This window comes from Oncorhynchus kisutch, linkage group LG20 (assembly GCF_002021735.2).
Source record: "Oncorhynchus kisutch isolate 150728-3 linkage group LG20, Okis_V2, whole genome shotgun sequence".
NCBI classification, from domain to species: domain Eukaryota; kingdom Metazoa; phylum Chordata; class Actinopteri; order Salmoniformes; family Salmonidae; genus Oncorhynchus; species Oncorhynchus kisutch.
The window spans coordinates 48,032,643-48,060,558 of NC_034193.2; the positions used below are offsets into that span (position 1 = coordinate 48,032,643).

The following is a 27,916-nucleotide window of genomic DNA, read 5'->3' on the forward strand; positions in this document are numbered from 1 at the left end:
TTATCTTCACTATGGAAATAGCTTGTCATATAAGATGGAGGTTTATCCATCAATCAATTATGTTGGCCTGAGTCACTTCCTCCTTCCTCTGTGTCCCTCTCCTTGTCTGCATCCCAAATGGCACCCTATTCCCTATGTAATGGGGAAAAAGAGTACATTGGACTCTGGTCAAAAGTTGTGCACTACATAGGGAATAGGGTGTCATTTTGGGACGCACCTTGTGTTAGCATAGCTAGCTATCATCCAGAAGTTTGTCTTCCCTAGATAAGGATTAGATTAGGAGACGTTTAGCCTTGTTAACTAACATGTGTTTATTGTATCTGTGAGAGATAGAGAGATTGTGTGTGTGTGTGTGTGTGTGTCTGTGTTTCCTGTCCCAGGGAGGGAAGTGAGGTATTCACAGGAAAAGTGACTAACCCTTTCCTTGCTCCTGGCTTTCTCATGTTGTGCCTCCCTATCTCTTTGTGAGGGACACTGCTCCATTAGCTCTCTCTCTCTCTACCTCTCGCTTTTCATTCTACTTTCAACCTTTCTCAATGTCTGTTTTCATTCTTTACCTCCACCTTGATCACTCTCTATCTCTCTCTCCGTCTTACTCACAAAATCTGTTTCGTTTGCTCTCACTTTCTCACTCTCTCCTCCTTCTCTGTCTCTGACCTAGTCCCTCTCTCCTTCTCCCATGTACACTCGTTCACTCCCTCTCTTTCTCTCCTCCTCTGTGTGTAGCTGATAGACACATTTGCGTTGGAGATAGGGGAGCTGAAGCAAGAGATGGTCCAGACCTCCCCAACAGAGGACAGGGACCCATACCCTATGGTTCTACAGGGGTAAGTCCTCCTCTCCTCATTTCATTCTCTTCTTCTTGCTTCTTTATCTTATCTATCTTATTAGGACTCTTAGTACACATTTTTGTCAATGTTTGAATATAAGGTGTTGTGATTTGCTTCAACAATGTAGTTGAATAGAGTAACAATACAGACATTTAGTGATGGGAAGACTTGCGTGAGGCAAAAGAAAGGGATAGTAGACTACATTATTTTGCGTCACTATTCACATCCTAGATGGATCTTTGTGGGACCCTGCAACATGTACTCTTTCACCAGAAGATGGAGACAGTGCCTTATATATATATATTTTCTCTCTCTCTCTCTCTCTCTCTCTCTCTCTCTCTCTCTCTCTCTCTCTCTCTCTCTCTCTCTCTCTCTCTCTCTCAGGTTGGAGGGGGAGGTGAGCGGGGTTTACCTCCAGTCCTCGCCCTGCGCTGGCGCCAGTGGTGAAAGGGATTCTGGGTACGACTCCCTGCGTAGGCGGATGAGCGTGCTGGACAGACTGAGGCATACACACCCCGTGTGGCTACTTCTCACGCTCAGTGACAAGGAGGCCACGCGTATACTGCTGCAGCAGCCTCCAGGGGTGAGAGGGTCACGGTTCAAGCGTCATAAGGTCACAGTATGACCTTTGTTATTGTTGGGCTTGTATATGGATTAGTGATGTCACTGATGTGACTCTTTGAAAGGTTAACCCTTAATGAGCCTGTCTGTCTCTCTCTCCTGTCCAGGTATTCCTGGTGAGGAAGTCATCCACTCTTCAGAGGAAAGTTCTGTCTCTAAGGGTCAGTGATGATGACGCCTCAGGAGGAGCCGGCGTCTGTGACTTCCCTGTCAGAGAGAGTCAGTACAGTGAGTGTCATAATGGAACAGCGTGCAGACTATTTTGTTTACTAAACCTCTATTCATCCAGCAGTGATGTCCCAAAGCCCAGCTAACACTCCTGATTGGCTGTAGTGCAAAATGAGTGCTTCCCTATAGCACATTTAGCTACTGTACATTGTTTATCAACAGATGCATGACTCAACATGTTTTCAGTTCACCCAGCTGTGCATTTCTCAGACAACAAACAGCCGATACAATGAATCATACCATGACTGTATTCATAGGTAACCTAGACTACCGTTCAAAAGTTTGGGGTCACTTAGAAATGTCCTTGTTTTTTTTGTCCATTAAAATAACATCAAATTGATCAGAAATAAAGTGTAGACATTGTTAATGTTGTAAATGACTATTGTGTCTGGAAATTGCAGATTTTTTTATGAAACATCTACCTAGGCGTACAGAGGCTCATTATCAGCAACCATCACTCCTGTGTTCCAATGGCACGTTGTGTTAGCTAATCAAAGTTGATCATTTTAAAAGACTAATTGATCATTAGAAAACCATTTTGCAATTATGTTAGCACAGCTGAAAACTGTTGTTCTGATTGAAGAAGCATTTAAACTGTCTTTCTTTAGACTAGTTGAGTATCTGGAGAATCAGCATTTGTGGGTTTGATTACACGCTCAAAATGTCCAGAAACAAAGACCTTTCTTCTGGAACTCGTCAGTCTATTCTTGTTCTAAGAAATGAAGGCTGTTCCATGCGAGAAATGTCCAAGAAACTGAAGATCTCGTTCAACGCTGTGTACTACTCCCTTCACAGAACAGCGCACACTGGCCCTAACCAGAATAGAAAGAGGAGTGGGAGGCCCCGGTGCACAACTGAGCAAGAGGACAAGTACATTAGAGTGTCTCACAAGATACAAATGCCTCACCAGTCCTCAACTGGCAGCTTCATTAAATAGTACCTGCAAAACACCAGTCTCAACGTCAACAGTGAAGAGGCGACTCCGGGATGCTGGCCTTCTAGGCAGAGTTGCAAAGAAAAAGCCATATCTCAGACTGGCCAATAAAAAGATAAGATTGAAAAAAATTACTATTGTTTATTTAACCAGGTAGGCTAGTTGAGAGCAAGTTCTCATTTGCAACTGCGACCTGGCCAAGATAAAGCATAGCAATTCGACACATACAACAACACAGAGTTACACATGGAATAAACAAAACATAGTCAATAATACAGTAGAACAAAAGAAAACAATAAATCTATATACAGTGAGTGCAAATGAGGTAAGATAAGGGAGTTAAGGCAATAAATAGGCCATGGTGGCGAAGTAATTACAATATAGCAATTAGACACTGGAATGGTAGATGTGCAGAAGATGAATGTGCAAGTAGAGATACTGGGGTGCAAATGAGCAAGATAAATAAATACAGTATGGGGATGAGGTAGGTAGATAGATGGGCTGTTTATAGATGGGCTATGTACAGGTGCAGTGATCTGTGAGCTGCTCTGTCAGCTGGTGCTTAAAGCTAGTGAGGGAGATATGAGTCCCCAGCTTCAGAGATTTTTGCAGTTCGTTCCAGTCATTAGCAGCAGAGAACTGGAAGGAAAGACGACCAAAGGAGGAATTGGCTTTGGGGGTGACCAGTGAGATATACCTGCTGGAGCGCGTGCTACGAGTGGATGCTGCTATGGTGACCAGTGAGCTGAGATAAGGTGGGGCTTTACCTAGCAGAGACTTGTAGATAACCTGTAGCCAGTGGGTTTGGCGACGAGTATGAAGCGAGGGCCAACCAACGAGAGCGTACAGGTCGCAATGGTGGGTAGTGTATGGGGCTTTGGTGACAAAACAGATGGCACTGTGATAGACTGCATCCAGTTTGTTGAGTAGAGTGTTGGAGGCAATTTTATAGATGACATCACCGAAGTCGAGGATCGGTAGGATGGTCAGTTTTACGAGGGTATGTTTGGCAGCATGAGTGAAGGATGCTTTGTTGCGAAATAGGAAGCCGAGTCTAGATTTAATTTTGGATTGGAGATGGTTAATGTGAGTCTGGAAGGAGAGTTTACAGTCTAACCAGACACCTAGGTATTTGTAGTTGTCCACGTATTCTAAGTCAGAGCCGTCCAGAGTAGTGATGCTGCACGGGCGAGCAGGAGTGGGCAGCGAACGGTTGAATAGCATGCATTTCATTTTACTTGCGTTTAAGAGCAGTTGGAGGCCACGGAAGGAGAGTTGTATGGCATTGAAGTTCGTCTGGACGTTAGTTAACACAGTGTCCAAAGAGGGGCCAGAAGTATACAGAATGGTGTTGTCTGCGTAGAGGTGGATCAGAGAATGGGCAAAATAACACAGACACTGGACAGAGGAAGATTGGATAAAAGTGTTATCGACAGACTAATCTAAGTTTGAGGTGTTCGGATCACAAAGAAGAACATTCGTGAGATGCACAAAAAATGAAAAGATGCTGGAGGAGTACTTGACACCATCTGTCAAGCATGATGGAGGCAATGTGATGGTTCGAGGGGGGGTTGGGTGGTGGTAAAGAGGGAGATTTGTACAGGGTAAAAGGGATCTTGAAGAAGGAAGGCTATCACTCCATTTTGCAACGCCATGCCATACCCTGTGGACGGCGCTTAATTGGAGCCAATTTCCTCCTACGACAGGACAATGACCCAAAGCACAGCTCCAAACTATGCAAGAACTATTTAGGGAAGAAGCAGTCAGCTGGTATTCTGTCTATAATGGAGTGGCCAGCACAGTCACCTGTCATCTTTGACGAAAGCGAAGTTTGAAGGACACAATTATTATTTCAATTAAAAATCATTATTTATAACCTTGTCATCGTCTTGACTATGTTACCTATTAATTTTGTATGTTTTAATATTGGAAAACAAGGACATTTCTAAGTGACAAACTTTTGAACGGTAGTGTACCTTTAACCATGTCACATTCGGCCTTTACCTCAAAACTCTCTCACACCCACACCCCCACACACACACACACACTCACATACCCACACCCACACCCACACCCACACCCCCCCCCCCCCACACCCCCCCCACACACACACACACATACTCACACCCACACCCACCCACACCCACACCCACACACGCACACGCACACACACACACACTCTCTCGTTTATGTTTGCGTTCCATAGATGATTCCTTTTTGACTTGTTTCACGCTTCCACCACTGCTGAAAAATGTGACTCTCACATTGCTCAAAGGGCTAATCTTGATTATAAAACAGTAATGCCTTGACACACACAGACACACACGCAAACACATACACACACACACACACACACACACTGTATTTATTGCAGGGAAAATCTCATGTAGCGTTTGGCTATTATCTATTGGGTGTGTTCTCTTTCCAGAGACATGTACAGTTTTGGTACTTTACTGCACCGTTGGGGTTACAAGAAAACAACTTCATGAGTAATGGGATAGTAATAGCTCCAGGGAACGATGACATACCAGATGAATGATGACATACCGAATGAATGATGACATACCGAATGAATGATGACATAGCAGATGACATACCGGATGAATGATGACATACCAGGTGAATGATGACATACCGGATGAATGATGACATACCAGATGAATGATGACATACCAGGTGAATGATGACATACCAGATGAATGATGACATACCGGATGAATGATGACATACCGGATGAATGATGACATACCAGATGAATGATGACATACCAGGTGAATGATGACATACCAGATGAATGATGACATACCAGGTGAATGATGACATACTAGATGAATGATGACTTACCAGGTGAATGATGACATACCAGATGAATGATGACATACCAGATGAATGATGACATACCAGGTGAATGATGACATACCAGATGAATGATGACATACCAGGTGAATGATGACATACCAGGTGAATGATGACATACTAGATGAATGATGACTTACCAGGTGAATGATGACATACCAGATGAATGATGACATACCAGATGAATGATGACATACCAGGTGAATGATGACATACCAGATGAATGATGACATACCAGGTGAATGATGACATACCAGGTGAATGATGACATACCAGGTGAATGATGACATACCAGATGAATGATGACATACCAGATGAATGATGACATACCAGGTGAATGATGACATACCAGGTGAATGATGACATACCGGATGAATGATGACATACCGGATGAATGATGACATACCAGGTGAATGATGACATACCAGATGAATGATGACATACCAGATGAATGATGACATACCGGATGAATGATGACATACCAGATGAATGATGACATACCAGGTGAATGATGACATACCAGGTGAATGATGACATACCGGATGAATGATGACATACCGGATGAATGATGACATACCAGGTGAATGATGACATACCAGATGAATGATGACATACTGGATGAATGATGACATACCAGGTGAATGATGACATACTGTATGAATGATGACATACCAGGTGAATGATGACATACTGGATGAATGATGACATACCAGGTGAATGATGACATACCAGGTGAACGATGACATACTAGATGAATGATGACATACCAGGTGAATGATGACATACCAGATGAATGATGACATACCAGATGAATGATGACATACCAGGTGAATGATGACATACCAGATGAACGATGACATACCAGGTGAATGATGACATACCAGATGAATGATGACATACCAGGTGAACGATGACATACTAGATGAATGATGACTTACCAGGTGAATGATGACATACCGGATGAATGATGACATACCAGGTGAATGATGACATACCGGATGAATGATGACATACCAGATGAATGATGACATACCAGGTGAATGATGACATACCAGATGAATGATGACATACCGGATGAATGATGACATACCGGATGAATGATGACATACCAGATGAATGATGACATACCAGGTGAATGATGACATACCAGATGAATGATGACATACCAGATGAATGATGACATACCAGATGAATGATGATATACCAGGTGAATGATGACATACCAGATGAATGATGACATACCAGGTGAATGATGACATACCAGATGAATGATGACATACCAGATGAATGATGACATACCGGATGAATATGACATACCGGATGAATGATGACATACCAGGTGAACGATGACATACCAGATGAATGATGACATACCAGGTGAATGATGACATACCAGATGAATGATGACATACCAGATGAATGATGACATACCAGGTGAATGATGACATACCAGATGAACGATGACATACCAGGTGAATGATGACATACCAGATGAATGATGACATACCAGGTGAACGATGACATACTAGATGAATGATGACTTACCAGGTGAATGATGACATACCAGATGAATGATGACATACCAGGTGAATGATGACATACCAGATGAATGATGACATACCAGGTGAATGATGACATACCGGATGAATGATGACATACCAGGTGAATGATGACATACCAGGTGAATGATGACATACTAGATGAATGATGACATACCAGGTGAACGATGACATACTAGCTGAATGATGACATACCAGGTGAATGATGACATACCGGATGAATGATGACATACCAGGTCAATGATGACATACCAGATGAATGATGACATACTGGATGAATGATGACATACCAGGTGAATGATGACATACCAGGTGAATGATGACATAGCAGATGACATACTGGATGAATGATGACATACCAGGTGAATGATGACATACCAGGTGAATGATGACATACCGGATGAATGATGACATACCAGGTGAATGATGACATACCAGGTGAATGATGACATACCAGATGAATGATGACATACCGGATGAATGATGACATACCGGATGAATGATGACATACTAGATGAATGATGACATACCAGATGAATGATGACATACCAGATGAATGATGACATACCAGGTGAATGATGACATACCAGGTGAATGATGACATACCAGATGAATGATGACATACCAGATGAATGATGACATACCGGATGAATGATGACATACCAGGTGAACGATGACATACTAGATGAATGATGACATACCAGGTGAATGATGACATACTAGATGAATGATGACTTACCAGGTGAATGATGACATACCAGATGAATGATGACATACCAGATGAATGATGACATACCAGGTGAATGATGACATACCAGATGAATGATGACATACCAGGTGAATGATGACATACCAGGTGAATGATGACATACCAGATGAATGATGACATACCGGATGAATGATGACATACCAGATGAATGATGACATACCAGGTGAACGATGACATACTAGATGAATGATGACATACCAGGTGAATGATGACATACCAGATGAATGATGACATACCAGATGAATGATGACATACCAGGTGAATGATGACATACCAGATGAATGATGACATACCAGGTGAATGATGACATACCAGATGAATGATGACATACCAGGTGAATGATGACATACCAGGTGAATGATGACATACCGGATGAATGATGACATACCGGATGAATGATGACATACCAGGTGAATGATGACATACCAGATGAATGATGACATACTGTATGAATGATGACATACCAGGTGAATGATGACATACTGTATGAATGATGACATACCAGGTGAATGATGACATACTGGATGAATGATGACATACCAGGTGAATGATGACATACCAGGTGAATGATGACATTATGGAGAAGTAGTATAATAGAATGGACATTAACCTAACATAACTATTGGGAGAAATTCCTCATAAATTTCAAGATGGAAGCTAACCAAGACTAGATTTGGCTGTACCTCGTAATAAAGTCTGAACAGTTTTGATGTATTCTTTGTGTTCTTCCTCTGGTTGCAGCCTTTTCTCTGGAAGGATCTGGGATCAGTTTTGCAGACCTGTTTCGCCTGGTGGCCTTCTACTGTATCAGCAGGTACAGTCATGTTCTCAAAGTTTTTTTTTTCTCTCTCTCTCTCTTTTCTGTTGGTGATGGTGGACAATCTATTCCTAGTATTTACTGAATGTCTGTCTCTTACCAACTGAAAACCGTTATGAATAGAATTTGGCCGTTTTAAATAATACTTTTTTATTTATTTATTTTACTAGGCAAGTCAGTTAAGAACAAATTCTTATTTTCAATGACGGCCTAGGAACAGTGGGTTAACTGCCTGTTCAGGGGCAGAACGACAGATTTGTACCTTGTCAGCTCGGGGATTCGAACTTGCAAACTTTCGGTTACTAGTCCAACGCTCTAACCACTAGGCTACCCTGCCGCTTGTGAAATAAAATAAGCATGTTTTTTTCAATTATCTTGTTGATTGCGCATGACTACAACAGAAGAACCATATCTCCACCTTAAAACAATCCTTGCTGCTTTGTTCTGTGCAATCTGCAGCCTCCTAATTTCACTTGCTGATGCATTTCCCCAGACCACAGAACAGTAGTTCACCTGACTCTCAATTAATGCTTGTGTTATTTGCTTAAGAATCTTTCCCGGTAAATATTTATCTATCCTTCTGATCATGCATGCTGTTTTAAAATTTTCTTTACATAGATGAGTTATTTGAGACGACCATGATAAGCAGTTGTCTAGCTGCACTACTAGTAGTTTGGTTTCTGCCACTTCCTCAATTTGTACTCCCTTTTCCTATTGGAACAGACCAACATAACTTTGGTTTTCTTGGTGTTTAAAACAAGTTTGTTCCAGCAAACCCACTCCCTGATATTCTCCAAATCTCCTTGTACAGCTTGCTGTTCCTGTTGAACCGATTGTCTTGCTGTGTAAATTGTAGTATAATCTGCAAATATAATAGCTTGAGTTTCAGATAAGGCATAAGGAAGGTCGTTGGTAAATATTAAATAAAGAAGTGGCCCAAGGCAGCTGCCCTGCGGTATTCCACAGTTTAAAGCACGAGGGGAAGAAAATTAACCATTGATAGAGGTGGACTGTTTCCTGTCAGTTCGATATGACTGTACCCAATTCAATGCTACCCTCCTTAAAACCATAATGCATTCATTACATCAAAATTATTTTATGATCCACTAAATCAAATGCTGCACTAAAATAAAAAAATAGTACACCCACAAATCTACCATTATCCATAGCATTGAGCCGTTGGTCAGTCATGTCAACCAATGCAGTGGTAGTGGAATGGTTTTTACGATAAGCATGCTGATTGGCTGTAATCAGATCATTATTTTCCATGTACTCCCATATTTGTCTACTCACAATACACACCAATATCTTACAGAGTGAAGGGAGTAGACTAACTGGTTGACTATTGGCAGGAGTAATGGGTTCTTTGCTGTCTTTCGGAATAGGACAGTTTCGCATGCTTCCATGCAAACATCCCTTTTTCCAGTGACCAATTAAATATGTATTTCAGGGGAGCTGCAATCTGGGTTGCAGCATAGCGAAGTAAAAATATTGTCCATAAGATCATAACCTGTAGATTTACTATCGGGTACCATGTGTTAAGTAAGAGGTGAGCACTCAGGACATAGCTTGTCTCAACTGCCCTCTTCTCACTTCTGGTTTTAGACCAGCTTCATGCCAGCTGGGCAGACAGACAGCTCAGAGCGAAAGACACGTCAGAACTTTGTTTCAACTGAGAAATAGAAACCAAAACATTGAACAACTGTAACGTCAGTAATGTCCAATAATGACAAAATACCAACTTACAGTAAACATACAACAATACCCCACAAGTGGAATGACATAAAACCCTTGTGGTCAGGGAAGTAGATTAAAGAAAAGTGTGCCAGTAATGTCCAGTAATATCCAGTAATGTCCAGTAATATCCAGTAATGTCCAGTAATATCCAGTAATGCCCAGTAATGCCCAGTAATGCCCAGTAATATCCAGTAATACCCGGTAATATCCAGTAATACCCAGTAATACCCAGTAATGTCCAGTAACACCCAGTAATGTCCAGTAACACCCAGTAATATCCGGTAATGCCCAGTAATACCCAGTAATATCAAGTAATGTCCAGTAATACCCAGTAATATCCAGTAATGCCCAGTAATATCCATTAAAATCCAGTAATATCCAGTAATGTCCAGTAATACCCAGTCATTTCCAGTAATTCCCAACACAGCACAACACAACACAGTTTCAATCTGTGAAATAAAACCTAAACATAAAAAACCACAGAATATAATGATATACTTTACTATCATTAGCGGTAGGAGTTTTTCTTATTCACTTGACGTGACGAGGAAAAACCTCCAGGCTCAAGTTATAGTTCATTAATAACCAGAGACCTAGTCGGGAAAATATCCTCAATAACTTGCATATTCAATTTGACAGTAAAAGGAATGTTTTAGTCAGCATATTGTGATTGATAGTGAAGAGATTCACCAGCTGAGGCCTCAAGGCTCTGTTAGTTGGCATTGAGTTGACAGTAACAGCACAGTGATGTCACTCTCTTCCTCATCTCTCTGCTCCGGTCGCTCTGGTGTTCAGGCTGTTGTGTTTGCTTTGACAAACCCCTTCTACCACCCTGTGACATCACCCACCCTGAGGACAGAACACAGGTCCAGATACAGACTGGGAAAGTCCACTCTCGGAATCGCCAGAATATCTGTTGGACATTATAGACATAGTTGGATCATTCTCTCTCTTCTCTTTTCAGGGACGTCCTTCCTTTCACCCTGAATCTCCCAGAAGCCATTGCAGCCTCCAAGACTCAGAAGGACCTGGAGGAGGTGGCCCAACTAGGAGCAGGTACTACAGTAATAGATGGGTAGAATGTTATCAACTCTATTTTCTTCTCTGCTTAAAGGGATAGTTAGGGATTCTGGCAATGAGGCCCTTTATCTACTTCCCCAGAGTCAGATGAACTCGTGGATACCATTTATATGTATCTGCGTCCAGTTTGAAGGAAGTTAGAGGTAGTTTCGCGAGCCAATGCTAACTAGCATTAGCACAATGACTGGAAGTCGACAAAAACAGTTAGCATGCTGTTCCCATAGACTTCCAGTCATTGCACTAATTCTAGTTAGCAATTGCCCTAATGCAAATTAGCATTAGCTGGTGAAACTACTGGACACAGAGACATAAAAATGATATCCACATCAATTATCCGATAGTAAATTGATATAGAAGGAAACAGCATAATTGTATTTATTTATACATGTATATCATATTGTTGAAGGCAATATATCCAAATGGGCTGTGTCTCCTTAAGTACATACATGCATAATGTACAAAAAAGCCCCTCATTCCAGGCTACCGATACCATCTATTAACTTTATACGTTAGTTAACTCATGCTGACCGGTGCGGTCTGGTTTCATGGCAGGTTTAGTTAGTCACTCTGTCATGATATTCTTAGTTTCCTTCTGTTGAAACTCCAGTGTGTGAGTCAGTTTCCTCCACGGCTGAGGAGGAGGGTGTGGTGACTGGAGAATTATACACACAGGCACGAACACAGGCACACACATCAGTCACAGGCTTACTCTGACCCCTCGTGTGTGTGTGTGTGTGTATATATATATATATATATATATATATATATATATATATATATATATATATATATATATATATATATATATATATATATATATATATATAGAGAGAGAGAGAGAGAGAGAGAGAGAGAGAGAGAGAGAGAGAGAGAGAGAGAGAGAGAGAGAGAGAGAGAGAGAGAGAGAGAGAGAGAGAGAGAGAGAGAGAGAGAGAGAGAGAGAGAGAGAGAGAGAGAGAGAGAGAGAGAGAGAGAGAGAGAGAGAGAGAGAGAGAGAGAGAGAGAGAGAGAGAGAGAGAGAGAGAGAGAGAGAGAGAGAGAGAGAGAGAGAGAGAGAGAGAGAGAGAGAGAGAGAGAGAGAGAGAGAGAGAGAGAGAGAGAGAGAGAGAGAGAAAATACATGAGGATCTTTTCTTAGCATGCTGACACAATCATTTAGGGAAACTCTTTCCCAATGGACAGGTTCTATTTCAAATGGATATTTGTGTCTATGTTATTTCCAAGGGAAGCGGACTTTGGCTCGGCTAAGTCATTTCAACTAACTACGAGGTCATGAAGGGAATGGCAGACATGGTTCCTCCTACTGAATTGAGTTAGTTCACTCACTACAGACACACTTTGTTGCAGTATACTCCATTACCGAAGGTTATGAATACATTACTGACACACAATTTAGTCCTGGGTACAGAGTCTGTCCAAGGCTCAGAAAGTAGTGGAGGAAGAAATATCCTTTGAACTATCAGTAAAAGCTCTCTGCAGGAGATCCATCCAGGCTATTCCCTGTGGGGTTACTGCTAAACCCAGCCCAGGATGAGTGCACTCTGGGTGGGGTAAAGAGCAGGGAGAGGTTGCCTGTCTCAGTCTAGCTCCAGAGGTCATGTTTCTCAAGTGGGCATTTCATCAATACCACCGAGTTGTTTCCGTCCCTAGACTAGAGAGGTGTGACGAGACCTTTGAAGCGGTGCCCGACATAGCTCCGTCGCTCTCTACCGTCCCAGATGTGTTGCTGTGCTGAGGGTGTGTGTGTGTTTGTGGAATTCAATGCGTACAGAACGTTCTTCACAGTCCTCTAAAGTAACTTCTGGAATCATTTATAACAGTCTGTAGATTCTATTACATGAATGCCATTATTCTGTAAAGTATTTCTTAGTGTGTGATTGTTTGTCTGGATGAGTTAGCTCAGAGACTTGTGCACCAAGTGCCAGCAAACAATAGACTGATTCAGTGGATACAAGTGAAAAAACAGAAGAGACGATCGTAACGGAAACCAATGTCCTGCATCGCAGCAGGAAACTCGGTCAAAGAGAAGGGAGGTGGAGGGCGATCAGGAAAGAGGAGGGCCTATACACTACTGTAGGCCTGTCCAGTGTGTAGACTCCTCCCACCACCCCTGTGGAATTTGCATGTGTGACTCCCTGTCCGTCTCTCTGTCTCTCTGGGTGTGTGTCTGTCAGGACAGCATTCTTGAATCAGTGCTGGGCGATGCAGGGCTGAGCTCACCACGTTCTCCGCTGCCTCAGAAGAGCGTAGGATCACAGAGGAACAGAGAGAGAGGGATATTAAAAAGGTTGACTGCCTAACTACAGTGCTACTTGCACTATATTGTGGATGTGTCAGGGAACAGGAGGATAAAGTAAGTGGGAAAGGGGTGTTGATGGTAGTTCCTGTGGGTGTTTATGCATTTTTTTGTGTGTGTTTGGGTCAAGGTTCGAGCTAGGCGTTTTGTAGGTTTCTGTGTATGAGGGTGTGTGTATGTGTCTGTTTATGAGGGTATGTATGTGTCTGTTTATGAGGGTATGTATGTGTCTGTTTATAAGGGTATGTATGTGTCTGTTTATGAGGGTGTATGTATGTCTGTGTATGAGGGTGTATGCATGTCTGTGTATGAGGGTGTATGCATGTCTGTGTATGAGGGTGTATGCATGTCTGTGTATGAGGGTGTATGCATGTCTGTGTATGAGGGTGTATGCATGTCTGTGTATGAGGGTGTATGCATGTCTGTGTATGAGGGTATGTATGTCTGTGTATGAGGGTATGTATGTCTGTGTATGAGGGTATGTATGTGTCTGTTTATGAGGGTATGTATGTGTCTGTTTATGAGGGTATGTATGTCTGTGTATGAGGGTATGTATGTGTCTGTGTATGAGGGTGTATGTATGTCTGTGTATGAGGGTATGTATGTGTCTGTTTATGAGGGTATGTATGTCTGTGTATGAGGGTATGTGTCTGTTTATGAGGGCATGTATGTATGTCTGTGTATGTATGTATGTATGTATGTATGTATGTATGTATGTATGTATGTATGTATGTATGTATGTATGTATGTATGTATGTATGTATGTATGTATGTATGTATGTATGTATGTATGTATGTATGTATGTATGTATGTATGTATGTATGGTGTCTGTTTATGAGGGCATGTATGTCTATGTATGAGGGTATGTATGTATGTGTCTGTTTATGAGGGTATGTATGTCTGTGTATGAGGGTATGTATGTATGTGTCTGTTCATGAGGGTATGAGTCTGTGTATGAAGGTAGGAAGGTGTCTGTCTGTGTGTTTGAATGATTACCATGACTTTGAGTGTTATTGGGTCAGGTTGTGGTTAGGCAGCTCTTGGAGGTTTTTCAATGTATACAGTGTGTGGACTCTGTTAATGATTCCTAATCTCTTTTCTCCTGTTAGGATTCTGGCACTCTGCTCTAGGCAGCCTGCGAAGGACAACCACTCCCTCTCGCCCTCCACCACAGCGCCCTGACAGAGACGGTGACATCCAGGGTGCAGAGAGGACACAAGAGAAACAGAGTGCGACTCGCCACAGCAGCGTTCCTCCAGCTCGTCCCCCTTCCTCCTCCTCCTCTCGCCTGGAGAGAAGCCAGTCCAACGGGGCTCTTTGCTTCGTCAACCCCCTCTTCCTCCAGACTCACCGGCGGCTTGAGGAAGACCCTCAATCCTCTTCCACCTCTCCTTCCCCCTACGTCACACACTCCACCCCCAGCCCGGGAACTACCGGTGGGGCGTCTTCGGCCCCTGTCACGGACCCCAACGTGAAAAGGAAGTCACGCCCCCCTAGGCCCCCGCCCCCCCCGTTCCCTCTCCCAGCGCCGCCAAGCTCCTCCTCCCCCCACCCCTCTTCCCCAGAAGCCCAAGAGCAGCATGCCCGAAACGCCCACAGCCATTGTTGTCGCCAGACAACCACTGCAACCCTCATCCAATCAGAACCTTCACCCCACCCCTCGCCCTCCCATGGGTGTCAGGCACAGCAGCCATTCCAAAAAGACGCTGAGCAGCACCGCCATCCCTGTGCCCCACCAACACCCTCAACACCCTCCTCCCCCACGCCCCAAAAAATCTGACATCGACGCCCACCGGTGCCACATCGCTCTTGATGACGAGACTATCGCCAAGGCTCTGTCCCGTGCCAAGCTTCCCCCGTGCCAGGCACCGGCCATACCCGCTCCCTCCATAGTGAGAAATGGTGCTGGTAGCCCCCCCAGCCCTCCGGGTAAGACCCCCAAGCGAGAGGGACAAGAGGGGAGGCTGAGCGACATGTCCATCTCCACCTCTTCCTCAGATTCTCTGGACTACTCCCACCCTCCCCTCTCCCTCCCCGCCAGCCCCCCTCTCAGATTACGGCATCACCTTGGCAACAACGAGGACAGCAGCGACGACGAAGACCTCTGTGACGAAGAAGAGGAAGACTACGGCGTCAGCCTGGAGAACGACCTGGAACAGGGCCTCCGTCCTCCCTTCAAAGCCCGCAGGAGAGGGGTCAGAGTCGGGGTCAAAGTTGCGCTGAGCTTCCGGAAAGTTTCTGGAGTCTTCAGCACCTTCATGACCCCAGAAAGGCGAGCCGTGAGGAGGATAGCGGAGCTCTCCAGGGACAAGAGTTCCTACTTCGGATGCCTGGTTCAGGATTATATCAGTTTTGTACAGGAGAATAAGGGGTGTCATACGTCAGGCTTAGACCTCCTGCAGACCCTCAGACAGTTCATGACCCAGATGAAGGCCTACTTGACGCAGAGCTCCGAACTGGACCCGCCCATCGAATCCCTCATACCCGAGGATCAGATAGGTGAGTGTGTGTGTGTGTGAAACTCAGACTACAAGGAAGCTGGTGTGTGGGTAGATACATACGTACTTCACATGAATGTCTGTATGAGTGATTTGCTCATGTTGTCTCTCTCTCAACCACTTCAGCTCTAATAGGGAAGTAACATCTAAAAACTAGTTTCACAGTGACCTAATCCATATTTGCCATGATAAACTGTCAAGACTTAGCCTGTACAAATTAGCCCAGCTATTTGAAGAACTCCCTATTAGTCCATGTTAAGACAGAAAGGTTATAGAAACCAGTGTTGGGTTACGGAGATGCCAGTGTACCCTCCCTTCCCTACAGTCAGTTATTCCTGGCCTCTCGAGCTTGGCACAAATTCACACAGTGGTGCCAACTGCCAAGCTACATTTGTGGTTCAATTGGAATGGCAAAAATGCCAATTATCTCCCAACCTAAATCCATAAATGTCAGGGATTATTTTAATGTGGGACCAAATATGGTATGAACTTACTAGTGACAGAAAATAGGCCTTGTTAGAGAAGGAGACTACAATACGTAGTCCTCATTTTGACAACACTGAGCTGAAGCAAGCAAGTGCTAATGTTTGACAATGAAATTGTGATGGAGGCTGACTTAGCCAATGTTGTCAAAGAGGGTTTTCATTGAGTTTGGGCTGAATAAGTATTTGCATGAATATGTAGCCTTAATTTTACACTCGGCTCTTGTCCCTTGTTCTTTGTAAACAACAACAGCCAAGCATTGTTCAGAGAAGAAGTGGTTGTTGGAGTGGTAGCTGACCTCTCTCTCTCTCTCTCTCTCAGCTTAGGGGTCTAGAAACAGAAAACTTAGGTCATGGGGCAGACGACTGTATAATATAAACCAACGTCTTACAGAGACATTATTATCTTCCTAGAAGTATGCAAGGTAATAAACACAACAATAAAAGACTACCAATGCTCTCGATAGGCATATGCATGCATTTACTAAACCAGGCACAGTAACATTCTACGACCCAAAGGACAGTAACATAGGCTAGGATGTTCTGTGTTTGCCACCAGATACAATGTTTACAAAGTTAAGTCTCGACTAGTAAGACAAAGGGGATTCCTGTATAGACAGACAGACTGACGTAATGGTAAAAGACGCAGGCTATGGAAGGCTTTCAGGAATAGAGAAGTGAAGCTTGGACTGTGCTCTCCTACACTCACTGTTGACATAATATGTCAGTGTAGACTGTATACTGTATATATAAGATGCATTACGAAGAAATGGGTGTAGGTCATCGTAATGTCATTTAAAAGCCCAAACTGGATCAATTTACTAGTATTATTATTATTATTATTGAGGTAAGGGGGAGGGGGGGGGGGTAAAATTGATAGTTTTACTGGTAATTGAGGTAAAGAGTGAGCATGGGGGTAGAGTAACCAAGTGTGTGTTCATAAAGGGAACCAGAGAAAGACTGTCAACACACACAGACGCCCACCGACACACATACACATACAACACACAGGTTGGTTTTACTATCCAAGTGGGGACCAAAAAATGTATTCCCATTCAAAATCTTATTTTAACCCTACCCCCACCCCTTAACCCTAAAACTAAACCTAACCCTAACTCTATAGCCAGTTTGTGCTGTTCTGTGAAGAGAATAGTACACAGCATTGTACCAGATCTTCAGTTTCTTGGCAATTTCTAGACTGACAAGTTTCAGAAGAAAGTTGTTTCTGGCCATTCTGAGCCTGTAATCGAACCACAAATGCTGATGCTCCAGATACTCAACTAGTCTAAAGAAGGACAGTTTTATTGCTTCTTTGATCAAAACAACAGTTTTCAGCTGTGCTAACATAATGGCAAAAGGGTTTTCTAATGATCAATTAGCCTTTTAAAATTATAAACTTGGATTAGCTAACACAACGTGCCATTGGAACACAGGAGTGATGGTTTCTGACAATGGGCCTCTGTACGCCTATGTAGATAATCCATAAAATATCTGTAGTTTCCAGCTACAATAGTAATTTACAACATGAACAATGTCTACACTGTATTTCTGATCAATTTGATGTTATTTTAATTGACAAAAAAATGTGAAAAATTTCTAAGTGACCCCAAACTTTTGAACGGTAGTGTAAATCATAAGGCCTTTCCACAAATAGAACAATGAGTCAGATATTTCACCTGAGGTATAAATGTGAAGCATCCGGTTGGCGTTTCCACTCACTACAAAATATGGTGATCAGAGGAAGCCGAGTGGTCGGCAGTGGGAGAAGATAACGCCAGATGGATTTTGGCCGACATTCTGCAAATTTTGTCATCGATGAAACATTTGATCTCCATACAGTTTTCTGTTTCCAAAACTAGAATCTGTAACAAACAGAGTGGACTGTGTTTTGTAGACTTTACCATTTGCTAAAGTTGTAAAATAAGTTGTTGTTTAGAAGGAGTGCAAGGGTGAATTCAAGTTATTGCACACACGCACTTCACGGAGTAGGCGTTCCCTAATGGAAATATGCAAATAAATGCTAGAACGCGCCAATAGGATCTCACTAGCTCATGCTTGCCTCTGCCCACCTCCTTGTTTGTTCTGCACACTATGATGGATTTGCTCCTATTGGAAACGACAGGCTCTGGTCTATCTTGGGTTAGTTATAAAAATCTTTGGCCTTTCATTGAGGGACTCGTTATACCCTAACACAGTGGTGTTAAGAATCTCCTGGTTTACAGGCCACACCAGGCCTGCAAGTCACATTATGATGGCTTGCAAAGTGATGTGTAATTCCTATTGGAATCCAGCCAGAGTTAGGATTTCCAACAAGTGGAATTGTTAATCACCTGCAACCTGCATTCAGAATGACTGCTAGGGTAGGGAAGATTGAATACTGAGAGTACCTCAATCATCTAAACTGGAACAACCATCTCAGTAACGGGTGCAATAAATCCAACAGATTGGATATTTAGAAAACTGTCAGTTATTTATCTTTGTGTAGCATAAAATGTATCAACCAATCAATGTACATGCAAAAACACAGATATTACAGTAAAACAAACCATTCTGAAAATCTCCCTTCAACAGAGCATGCTGGGAAATAGTATATTATTATTTCTTGTATTTTTATTTATTTATACCTTAAATGCTGAGACCAAGGTCTCTCTTCCAGATGAGCCCTGTATAGCACCACAATACACATCAGAATACAATAAACACAATAGACCACATATTCATATACACAATAACATATGTGTTATTATACACAACAACACACCAAAAGAAAATCATAAATAACTAGACACATTCTTCAGTATAAAGGTCCCCTAACAACCATCTGAGATGCCCCAGAGGCACCAATTCCACCCATTTTAAAGAGCATTGTAGTTCATTCTACCTAACTGTCTAGACGCCAAAGGATTCCCCAGAGTTAACCAGCCCTGTGAACGGGATGCTAACTTGTCATTTTAAATCGTAACATGAAATGATGAAAGTCGGCTGGTTCTATGTAGAACCCTTCTTGTCTTCCAAAGAATCATCAAAGAACCCTTTTACCCAAAAACAGTAAAGGATGTTAAATGTTCTAGATAGAACCATTTGCCTAACAAAGGACCCTTGTCTTCCAAAAGGGGTTCTTCTGATCCAACTGGTTCTTGGTAGAACCCTATCTCTCCACCTTTTTGGAACTTTATTTTTCCTAAGGGGTGTAGCCCATTGTAAAGGCTTACAGAGGAGGTATAGCAACATAACAAACATTGCCCAACATACAAAGGAGTCAAGGCCAGTCCTGAGAGGAGACAGGAAACCAGCAGTAAGGAAGTGTAGAGGGACGTGTGTGTGTGTGTGTTTACTTCATGTTTTTGAACTATTAACCTGTGTGTGTGTTTATCCAGCTCTCGAGTCCATGTTAATATTCTACCTACCTCTCCATGTATTCAGAATCATATTTATTTTATTAGTCGTAGCCGACAGTAAAACACTACCCAGTTTTTACCTTGGTTGACATTGCTTTGCTAAACTTGCTCATTTACATATAGGAATTTAGTGCTGTGTAGTCTGTAGGGAGTGGGGAGTTTTCTAACCTTACACTTCCCCAAACCTCCCTCTTTTTCTCTTTCTTTCTTTCTTTCTTTCTTTCTTTTTCTCTCTCTCTCTGTACACTCCCCTCTCTCTCTGTACTCTTCTCTCTCTCTTTCTCTCTCTCTCTCGCTCTCCTTTCCTGGAAAACCCAGCATTGCTCATGTCAAACACCAAAAAGCTGTCCTCCTCTAGACTGTTGCTACTCTCAGGTTTTCCACACAATAGGCCACTAGATTCATTTGGATGAAGGCTTTGCATGATAAAGTGGCAGTAACAAATGAAAATGTATACAAATGTCAATGAGGTTATAACATAAGAATAACCAGTTGAAATAAGAGACGATCAAAACTACGGTTCAGTACCCAGCTGCCGGCTACGGTTCACGGGCTCTGTCACCGCTAGTTAACCAGCAGCAATGACTATTTGCTTGACTCTGATTTTATACAGTTTGGGATTAGACGAAAAATAATAGAATAGGCTACGTGATGGATGTAGGCTATTGTTTTATCTAACTGTGTAGTTTGTGTTCAAGCATGTATTATTCTCCTGAGGATCTTGGGGTGATGTCCGTTAGTGTGCAGGTTCAGCTATGGTTATGGCTGTTTTAGGGCGAGGCAGTAACTCTTCACAGCGTATTGTACAATAAAATGCCATTGGTCAAACTGCATCTGGGTCAGTTGGTGTTTTTTTAATGCTTGTGGATGGTATTTATTTTACTGCATGACGTTTTTTACAGCGTTTACGTTTACCGTTTCATTGCGGAAAAGCATTTTCAGTTGCATGAGATTTATCCCTCTAAAAGGTTTTAAACGTAAAGCTCTTACGTAACGGAGAGTTTTACCACATCCTCCTAATTGTGTGAAACATTGATCGAACTCCAAAAAGACGAAGAAAGCCCTGCACACAGCAGTGTATCTTGATCCAGTTTAGGTTACAAGCCAGTTTGGGGAAGCAGTCACTAACCCCCAACGTGTCTGTGTGTTTTATCTCTAGACTCTGTCCTGGAGAAGGCCATGCACAAATGTGTGTTGAAGCCGCTGAAGGGCGTAGTGGAAGTGGCCCTGCACGACTTCCAGGTGAGCTTTGTCTTCCATTGCAGCACCTGATAGAATCATAGTTGATTCGGAAAGTTAGTAGAACGTCAGTCAAGGAGCTCATGTCTTTTAACAGGATATATTTTATATGCAGTGTTTACACTAAGGAGAATCCTGAAGTTGATGTCATCATAACCACAGGTCTGAGAGGTTTTCTCCCCTTCTTGTAATTACATTTCTATGATAGAAATATAATAAATAGAAGGAACAATGATCATAGAAATATAATGAATAGATGGCGATCATGACCATGAAGATGATTCATAACCTTGTTTGTCTAGTAATTCTATATCTATAATCACAACCTTGACCTTCCTCTCTCTACTCTCCCATTTAAGCACTGGGGCTTTGTAACTTCTAATAACTACATTTCTACGGTCATAACCTTCTCCTTCCTCTCCTCCTAGGTGAGCAGTGGAGGCTGGCAGCAGCTGAGGGAGAACCTGGCCCTGGCTAAGACCCGGAGGCCCCAGGACCTGGGTGTGGACGGGGCTGTGCCCCCTGACCCCATGGCCATCGAGAAGATCCGCCACAAGTTCCACAACATGAGGAAGATGTACTCCCCGGATAAGAAGGTGTCGCTGCTGCTCCGAGTGTGTAAACTCATCTACACCATCATGCAGGATAACTCAGGTAGGTGGGATTGGGGGGAGGATGTGTTTTGGGAGGGAGGGTACATGTACAGTCATGGTCATTTGAGAATGACACAAATATTAATTTTCACAAAGTCTGCTGCTTCAGTGTCTTTAGATATTTTTGTCAGATGTTACTATGGATACTGAAGTATAATTACAAGCATTTCATAAGTGTCAAAGGCTTTTATTGACAATTACATGAAGTTGATGCAAAGAGTATATTTGCCGTGTTGACCCTTCTTTTTCAAGACCTCTGCAATCTGCCCTGGTATGCTGTCAATTAACTTCTGGGCCACATCCTGACTGATGGCAGCCCATTCTTGTATAATCAATGCTTGTCAGAATTTGTGGGTTTCTGTTTGTCCACCCGCCTCTTGAGGATTGACCACAAGTTCTAAATGGGATTAAGGTCTAGGGAGTTTCCTGGCCATGGACCCAAAATATCGATGTTTTGTTCCCCGAGCCACTTAGTTGTCACTTTTGCCTCATGGCAAGGTGCTCCATCATGCTGGAAAAGGCATTGTTAATCACCAAACTGTTTCTGGATGGTTGGAAGAAGTTGCTCTCGGAGGATGTGTTGGTACCATTCTTTATTCATGGCTGTGTTCTTAGGCAAAATTGTAAGTGAGCCCACTCCCTTGGCTGAGAAGCAACCCCACACATGAATGGTCTCAAGATGCTTTACTGTTGGCATGACACAGGACTGATGGTAGCACTCACCTTGTCTTCTCCTGACAAGCTTTTTTCCAGATACCCCAAACAATCTGAAAGGGGATTCATCAGAGAAAATGACTTTACCCCAGTCCTCTGCAGTCCAATCACTGTACCTTTTGCAGAATATCAGTCTTCTTTGCTGCCGTTCATACCAGGCCATCCTCCAAAAGTCTTCGCCTCACTGTGCATGCAGATGCACTCACATCTGCCTGCTGCGATTCCTGAGAAAGCTCTGTACTGGTGGTGCCTCGATCCCGCAGCTGAATCAACTTTAGGAGACGGTCCTGGCGCTTGCTGGACTTTCTTGGGTGCCCTGAAGCCTTCTTCACAACAATTGAACCGCTCTCCTTGAAGTTCTTGATGATCCGATAAATGGTTGATTTTTAGGTGCAATCTTACTAGAAGCAATATCCTTGCCTGTGAAGCCCTTTTTTTCAGGTCATTTGCATGGCAAAAAGGGACTTTGCAATTAATTGCAATTTATATGATCACTCTTCATAACATTCTGGAGTATATGCAAATTGCCATCATACAAACTGAGGCAGCAGACTTTGTGAAAATTTATATTTGTGTCATTCTCAATTATTTTGGCCAGTGTGTGGAGTGTGGATGAGTTCCACATATTTGTCTATAATGTATCTGGTTGTGTATTACACACGATTGGGATCAATTCCATTTAAAGTCAGTAAATTCAGGAAGGAAACTGAATTTCTTAATTTTTCTTAATTATTTTGTTTGCTAAAACGTTTTTTAAATTCTATTGACCCCCAACCTTTTTTTATCTGCATGTTTTTGAGTATGTGTGTTTGTGTGTTCATGTGTGTGTTTTCATCTGACCACAACTTTCCTATACCTCACCTTGCCTTTCCCCTTTGTACAGGGAGGATGACTTCCTGCCCATGCTGGCCTACGTCCTGGCCCATTGTGACATGCCTCTCTCTCTCGCTCTCTCTTCTTTCTCTCTCCTCTGTCGCTCTCTCTTCCCTCTTCTCTCCATCTCTCTTCTCTCTCTCTCTCTCTCTCTCTCTCTCTCTCTCTCTCTCTCTCTCTCTCTCTCTCTCTCTCTCACCTCTCTCTCTCTCTCTCACCTCTCTCTCACCTCTCTCTCTCTCTCTCTCTCTCTCTCTCTCCTTTTAATTCCATTCAATTTGCTCTATTGGCATGACGTAACAATGTACATATTGCCAAAGTTTACTTTGGAGATTTACAGTATTAACATAAAAATGTATAATAATCTCTCTCGCTCAGGGAGGATGTACGGAGCAGATGACTTCCTACCGATGCTGACCTATGTCCTGGCCCAGTGTGACATGCCTCAGCTGGACACTGAGATCCTCTACATGATGGAGCTGCTGGACCCCTCACTGCTGCATGGAGAGGGTAGGTCTCCCATCACGTCATGAAACTGGATTCAATACCACAGTATACAGTTTGCGATATACTCACGTATACACCAGAATGTATTCTTCACCAACATGCAAAATGTATACGTCATTTTCTACCTCGTATGGCCTCGTTGAGACATTAACACGTCCACAGTCAAACCCACAGCATGCCCATATTGACAGTATTATATTTCTCTTCCTGGGTCTCCTCCTTCCCTGCCTGCTCTCCTCTTCTCCCCAACCCTCCCTCTCAAAGGTGGCTACTACCTGACCAGTGCGTACGGGGCCATGGCTCTCATCAAGAACTTCCAGGAGGAACAGGCAGCCAGGGTCCTCAGCTCTGAGGCCAGAGACACCCTGCACCAGTGGCACCGCCGACGCACCGCCCAGCGCACGGCACCCTCCGTGGACGACTTCCAGGTATCGCCCTGAACCCCATCTGACCCCCAGGCAGTGAGTTTGAAAGAACGCCCCCCTAAAATGCCTTCCCCGAGACGGGGGAGACAATCTGCATGGCTCCAGTGTGAAGTTTCCCTTAAGTACAGATCTAGGATCAGCTTTCTTTCCCCCAATCCTTAACCATTAGTGGGAGGAAATGCATAACTGACCCAAGATTAGCGTCAAGGGGCAACTTCACTCAACACCAATCTGCATGAGAAGCGCCGGTGGTGACATGCCGAGACTATCCCTCTGTATTTGGATCCGTATTCAAAAATGATCTGGAACTATGAAGACACTTTTGGCAGAATAAAATGTGCTTGATTTCCGGGTTAGGGACGGTCAAGAAGGGAGTGATATTGAGAAGGAAGCTGAAAGGTAGATGAGATAGGACTAATCTAATGCATGTGATTGTGTACTAATGACGCGTTGTCTTGGTTTTCTCTGTTCGCTCTGAAATGGCTGTGTCTTCCTGTAAACGCCATACAAAGAATAGAGGCTATAGAGTCGTACCAGCGCTCCTTCATCTTTCTCCCTGTGTGTCTTCAAAAAACAAAAACATTCCTGTGTATTTGTGTCTCAGCTCTGATCCTGCATGAGCACCTGCATATAACTGATATCCGTGTTCTCTGTCTCTCTTTGTGTCATTTTCTCCCATGTGTTTTTGCATGAGTATATTTTATATCTGTTTTGCATGTTTGCATAAATGTATTTTTGTATGAATGATACCTGTATTACATTCCTTGTATCCCTTCTCCTTCAGAACTACCTGCGAGTCGCCTTACAAGAAGTCAACAGCGGCTGCACAGCCAAAACCCTCCTAGTCCACCCGTACTCCACCACCGAAGAAGTATGCTCGCTCTGCACCTACAAGTTCAATGTTCATGACCCCGAGAACCACGCCCTCTTTCTCATCACTGAGGCAACCAGTCAGCAGCTTGCCCCGGACACACACCCCCAGCGAATCAAAGCGGAGATACACAGCCACCCAAACTCGCAACCCTTCCATTTTGTCTACCGCAGAGTGCCCAACCTTAACCTGTGTATACCAGCTATCCCAGCTAACCAGCACAATGGCAACTGCCTAGCCAATTGGATGAATTAAACTGAATTAAAAAGAAATAAAACGTTATTGATCCCTAGAGGGGACATTAGATTTTTCACTAGTGTACAAACGCATACAGGGACAGACTCATACATCAGAACACATAGACCTGAGAGAGCACTGATGGATGGTGGAACAAGTACAATACCTGACTGCTGAGACTGAGGCAGTCCTAATATGGACACCACACGGGTATGATGGAGTGATACTGAATGGTGATACTGAGGATGTCCTAATATGGACGTGTATCCATAGAATGATAGTGAATGGCGGAAATTGAAAAATTGCACTGTATGTTTCAACTATAGGGTCAGAGAATGTTGCTGTGTGTTGTGAAGGGATCCTAGACTACTCAATGGAAAAAGTAGTTTCTATTCTTCTTAAAGGAGACAGAAAGAGGAAGCAGTTAGGGAGAGAAGTGTCTGGTGTCTGCATGCATTTCACTCTCTTTTTAGGGATACGGCACGTGAGTGTCAGGAATTGGTTGATCAAGTCCAGTGTCGAGTCAGCTAGTGACCACTCTGCAGAGCTGACTCCAGGGAAAGATTCATGACAATAAATGCCAAGCTACATTTAGCATTTCTGATTGAGCCGACAAATTCAATTTACCGTGAATGCAGTCTCCATAAACGTGGGAACATTGCCATTAAATGTAAATTGTGCTATAACTTTGAACTTCAGCGATATGGATTGAATCGAGCCACCCCACTGGGCACAAACTGGTTGAATCAATGTTGTTTCCACGTTATTTTAAAACGAAAAAAATACGTTGAAACAACGTGGATAGACAACGAATTGAGGGCTGTGCCCAGTTGTCCTGGTGGGATGTGTGAAGAAGCTAAACAGATGCTTTGCGAAGGTTGGCTGGACTTTTCATGTGGATTTGGCGACCCCTATAAGATATTTGAAGAATGGCTTGCAGCAGTATGGACATCATGTCAACTTGCGTACTCTTAAGTCTACAACCGAACTGCCATTTTCAACGCCATTATATTAAAAAATAAAAATACACACTGCTCTTGCTGGTATTAATTGTTTTGAAATATTATGCTTTAATAAGAGCAAGAGCAATGTGCAGGTTTCTCTTTTCTTTGAGGTTATCGTAATTCCCTCGCACCTGCAACCAGATAACTCAGATGTGCGAGTGCTTTTTTGAAATAAGAAATGCAATTATATCAAATTATATAAGTGAATATATTTCTTCCTGTAGCATTTTGTCTGATTATTTTGCTGCAGTTGCTGGTCATCTGTAGACAACGTAAGAGTGTAGATTGTGTTTTTATAGGAAAATGCTATTTTATTTGGATTGAAAACGTAACCAGTGTGTTCCTGAGATCATTTCCCCCACATGTTGTTCGATTATATGCCAGTAAATTAAACCAATAAATATTTTGGAGACAGAATCTGAATTGACTCAACTAAACTTTTGTCTATATCAACTGCCTCAGCAAATGGGAATGACTGTATTCAAAGTTGTACTAGAAAGTTGAAATTGTATTGGCTGATGGGAATATACTATTTTTGTTTCTGTCTGTTATCTATAGGGGTCACTGGCTGATTCCTTATCAGCTATTGAGAAGAAATGACAATCTAAACTAATTTCCCCTTGAGGATGATTAAAGTACAATCTCATCTCAGTCAGTATTAGTGTGTATTACTCAGAGAGGTTGGTGATCTCTAAGAAGAGAACGGTCAACAGTTTTATTGAGATACGTATTGTACAGTCAGTTGATATAATGGTAATTATTTGGTTACAACATAACCATTTCTAACCATTGTGATACTGTGATTGCTAAAACCTGTATGATTTTTCCATCACTGTTTTGCTGTTATTCAAATCTGACAAGTAGAAACGGATGAGTAGTGTGTTCGATTAATATTATGACACTTAACGCAATGCTTAAAACACTACTGCTAAACCAGCCAAACTGTCTTTTTGATCTTGTATATGTTCTGGGGGATATTTTGTATTTATTTTTTGAATTTTTATGCAAAGAAAGTTGATGAAATGATGGGGGGGGTTAAAATATGTGAGATGGTGTTGGGTGTCCTCTCCCAAAAGCCCTGTAGTAGCCTTTCTTTGACTATTGCACCCATTACAACTAAAACTCACTATTATGGTGTTTTTTTGTTGACCTTAGTGACCATTTGTTGCCATGTTGGACTAAAGTAGGAATGAATATACTTTAATAAGAAATACGATGCATTTTCAAATGTTACTCTACAGTTACTGTCGTTTTTTTTCTTTGAATAAAAACACCACAATGTAATCCA

The 27,916-nt window shown here is 42.7% G+C and overlaps 1 protein-coding gene across 1 annotated transcript; it reads left to right on the plus strand.

Moving 5' to 3' along the window:
• Positions 1-436: 436 nt before the first annotated feature.
• Positions 437-27,916, plus strand: LOC109877966 (ras and Rab interactor 2-like). Its single transcript, XM_031799342.1, is given in 12 exon segments — positions 437-827; positions 1,215-1,413; positions 1,559-1,679; positions 8,539-8,611; positions 11,316-11,407; positions 14,837-15,357; positions 15,359-16,226; positions 21,265-21,347; positions 21,773-21,998; positions 23,963-24,094; positions 24,356-24,519; positions 25,301-27,916. Coding segments are annotated over 12 exon segments (2,877 nt in total). The 5' UTR covers positions 437-771; the 3' UTR covers positions 25,643-27,916.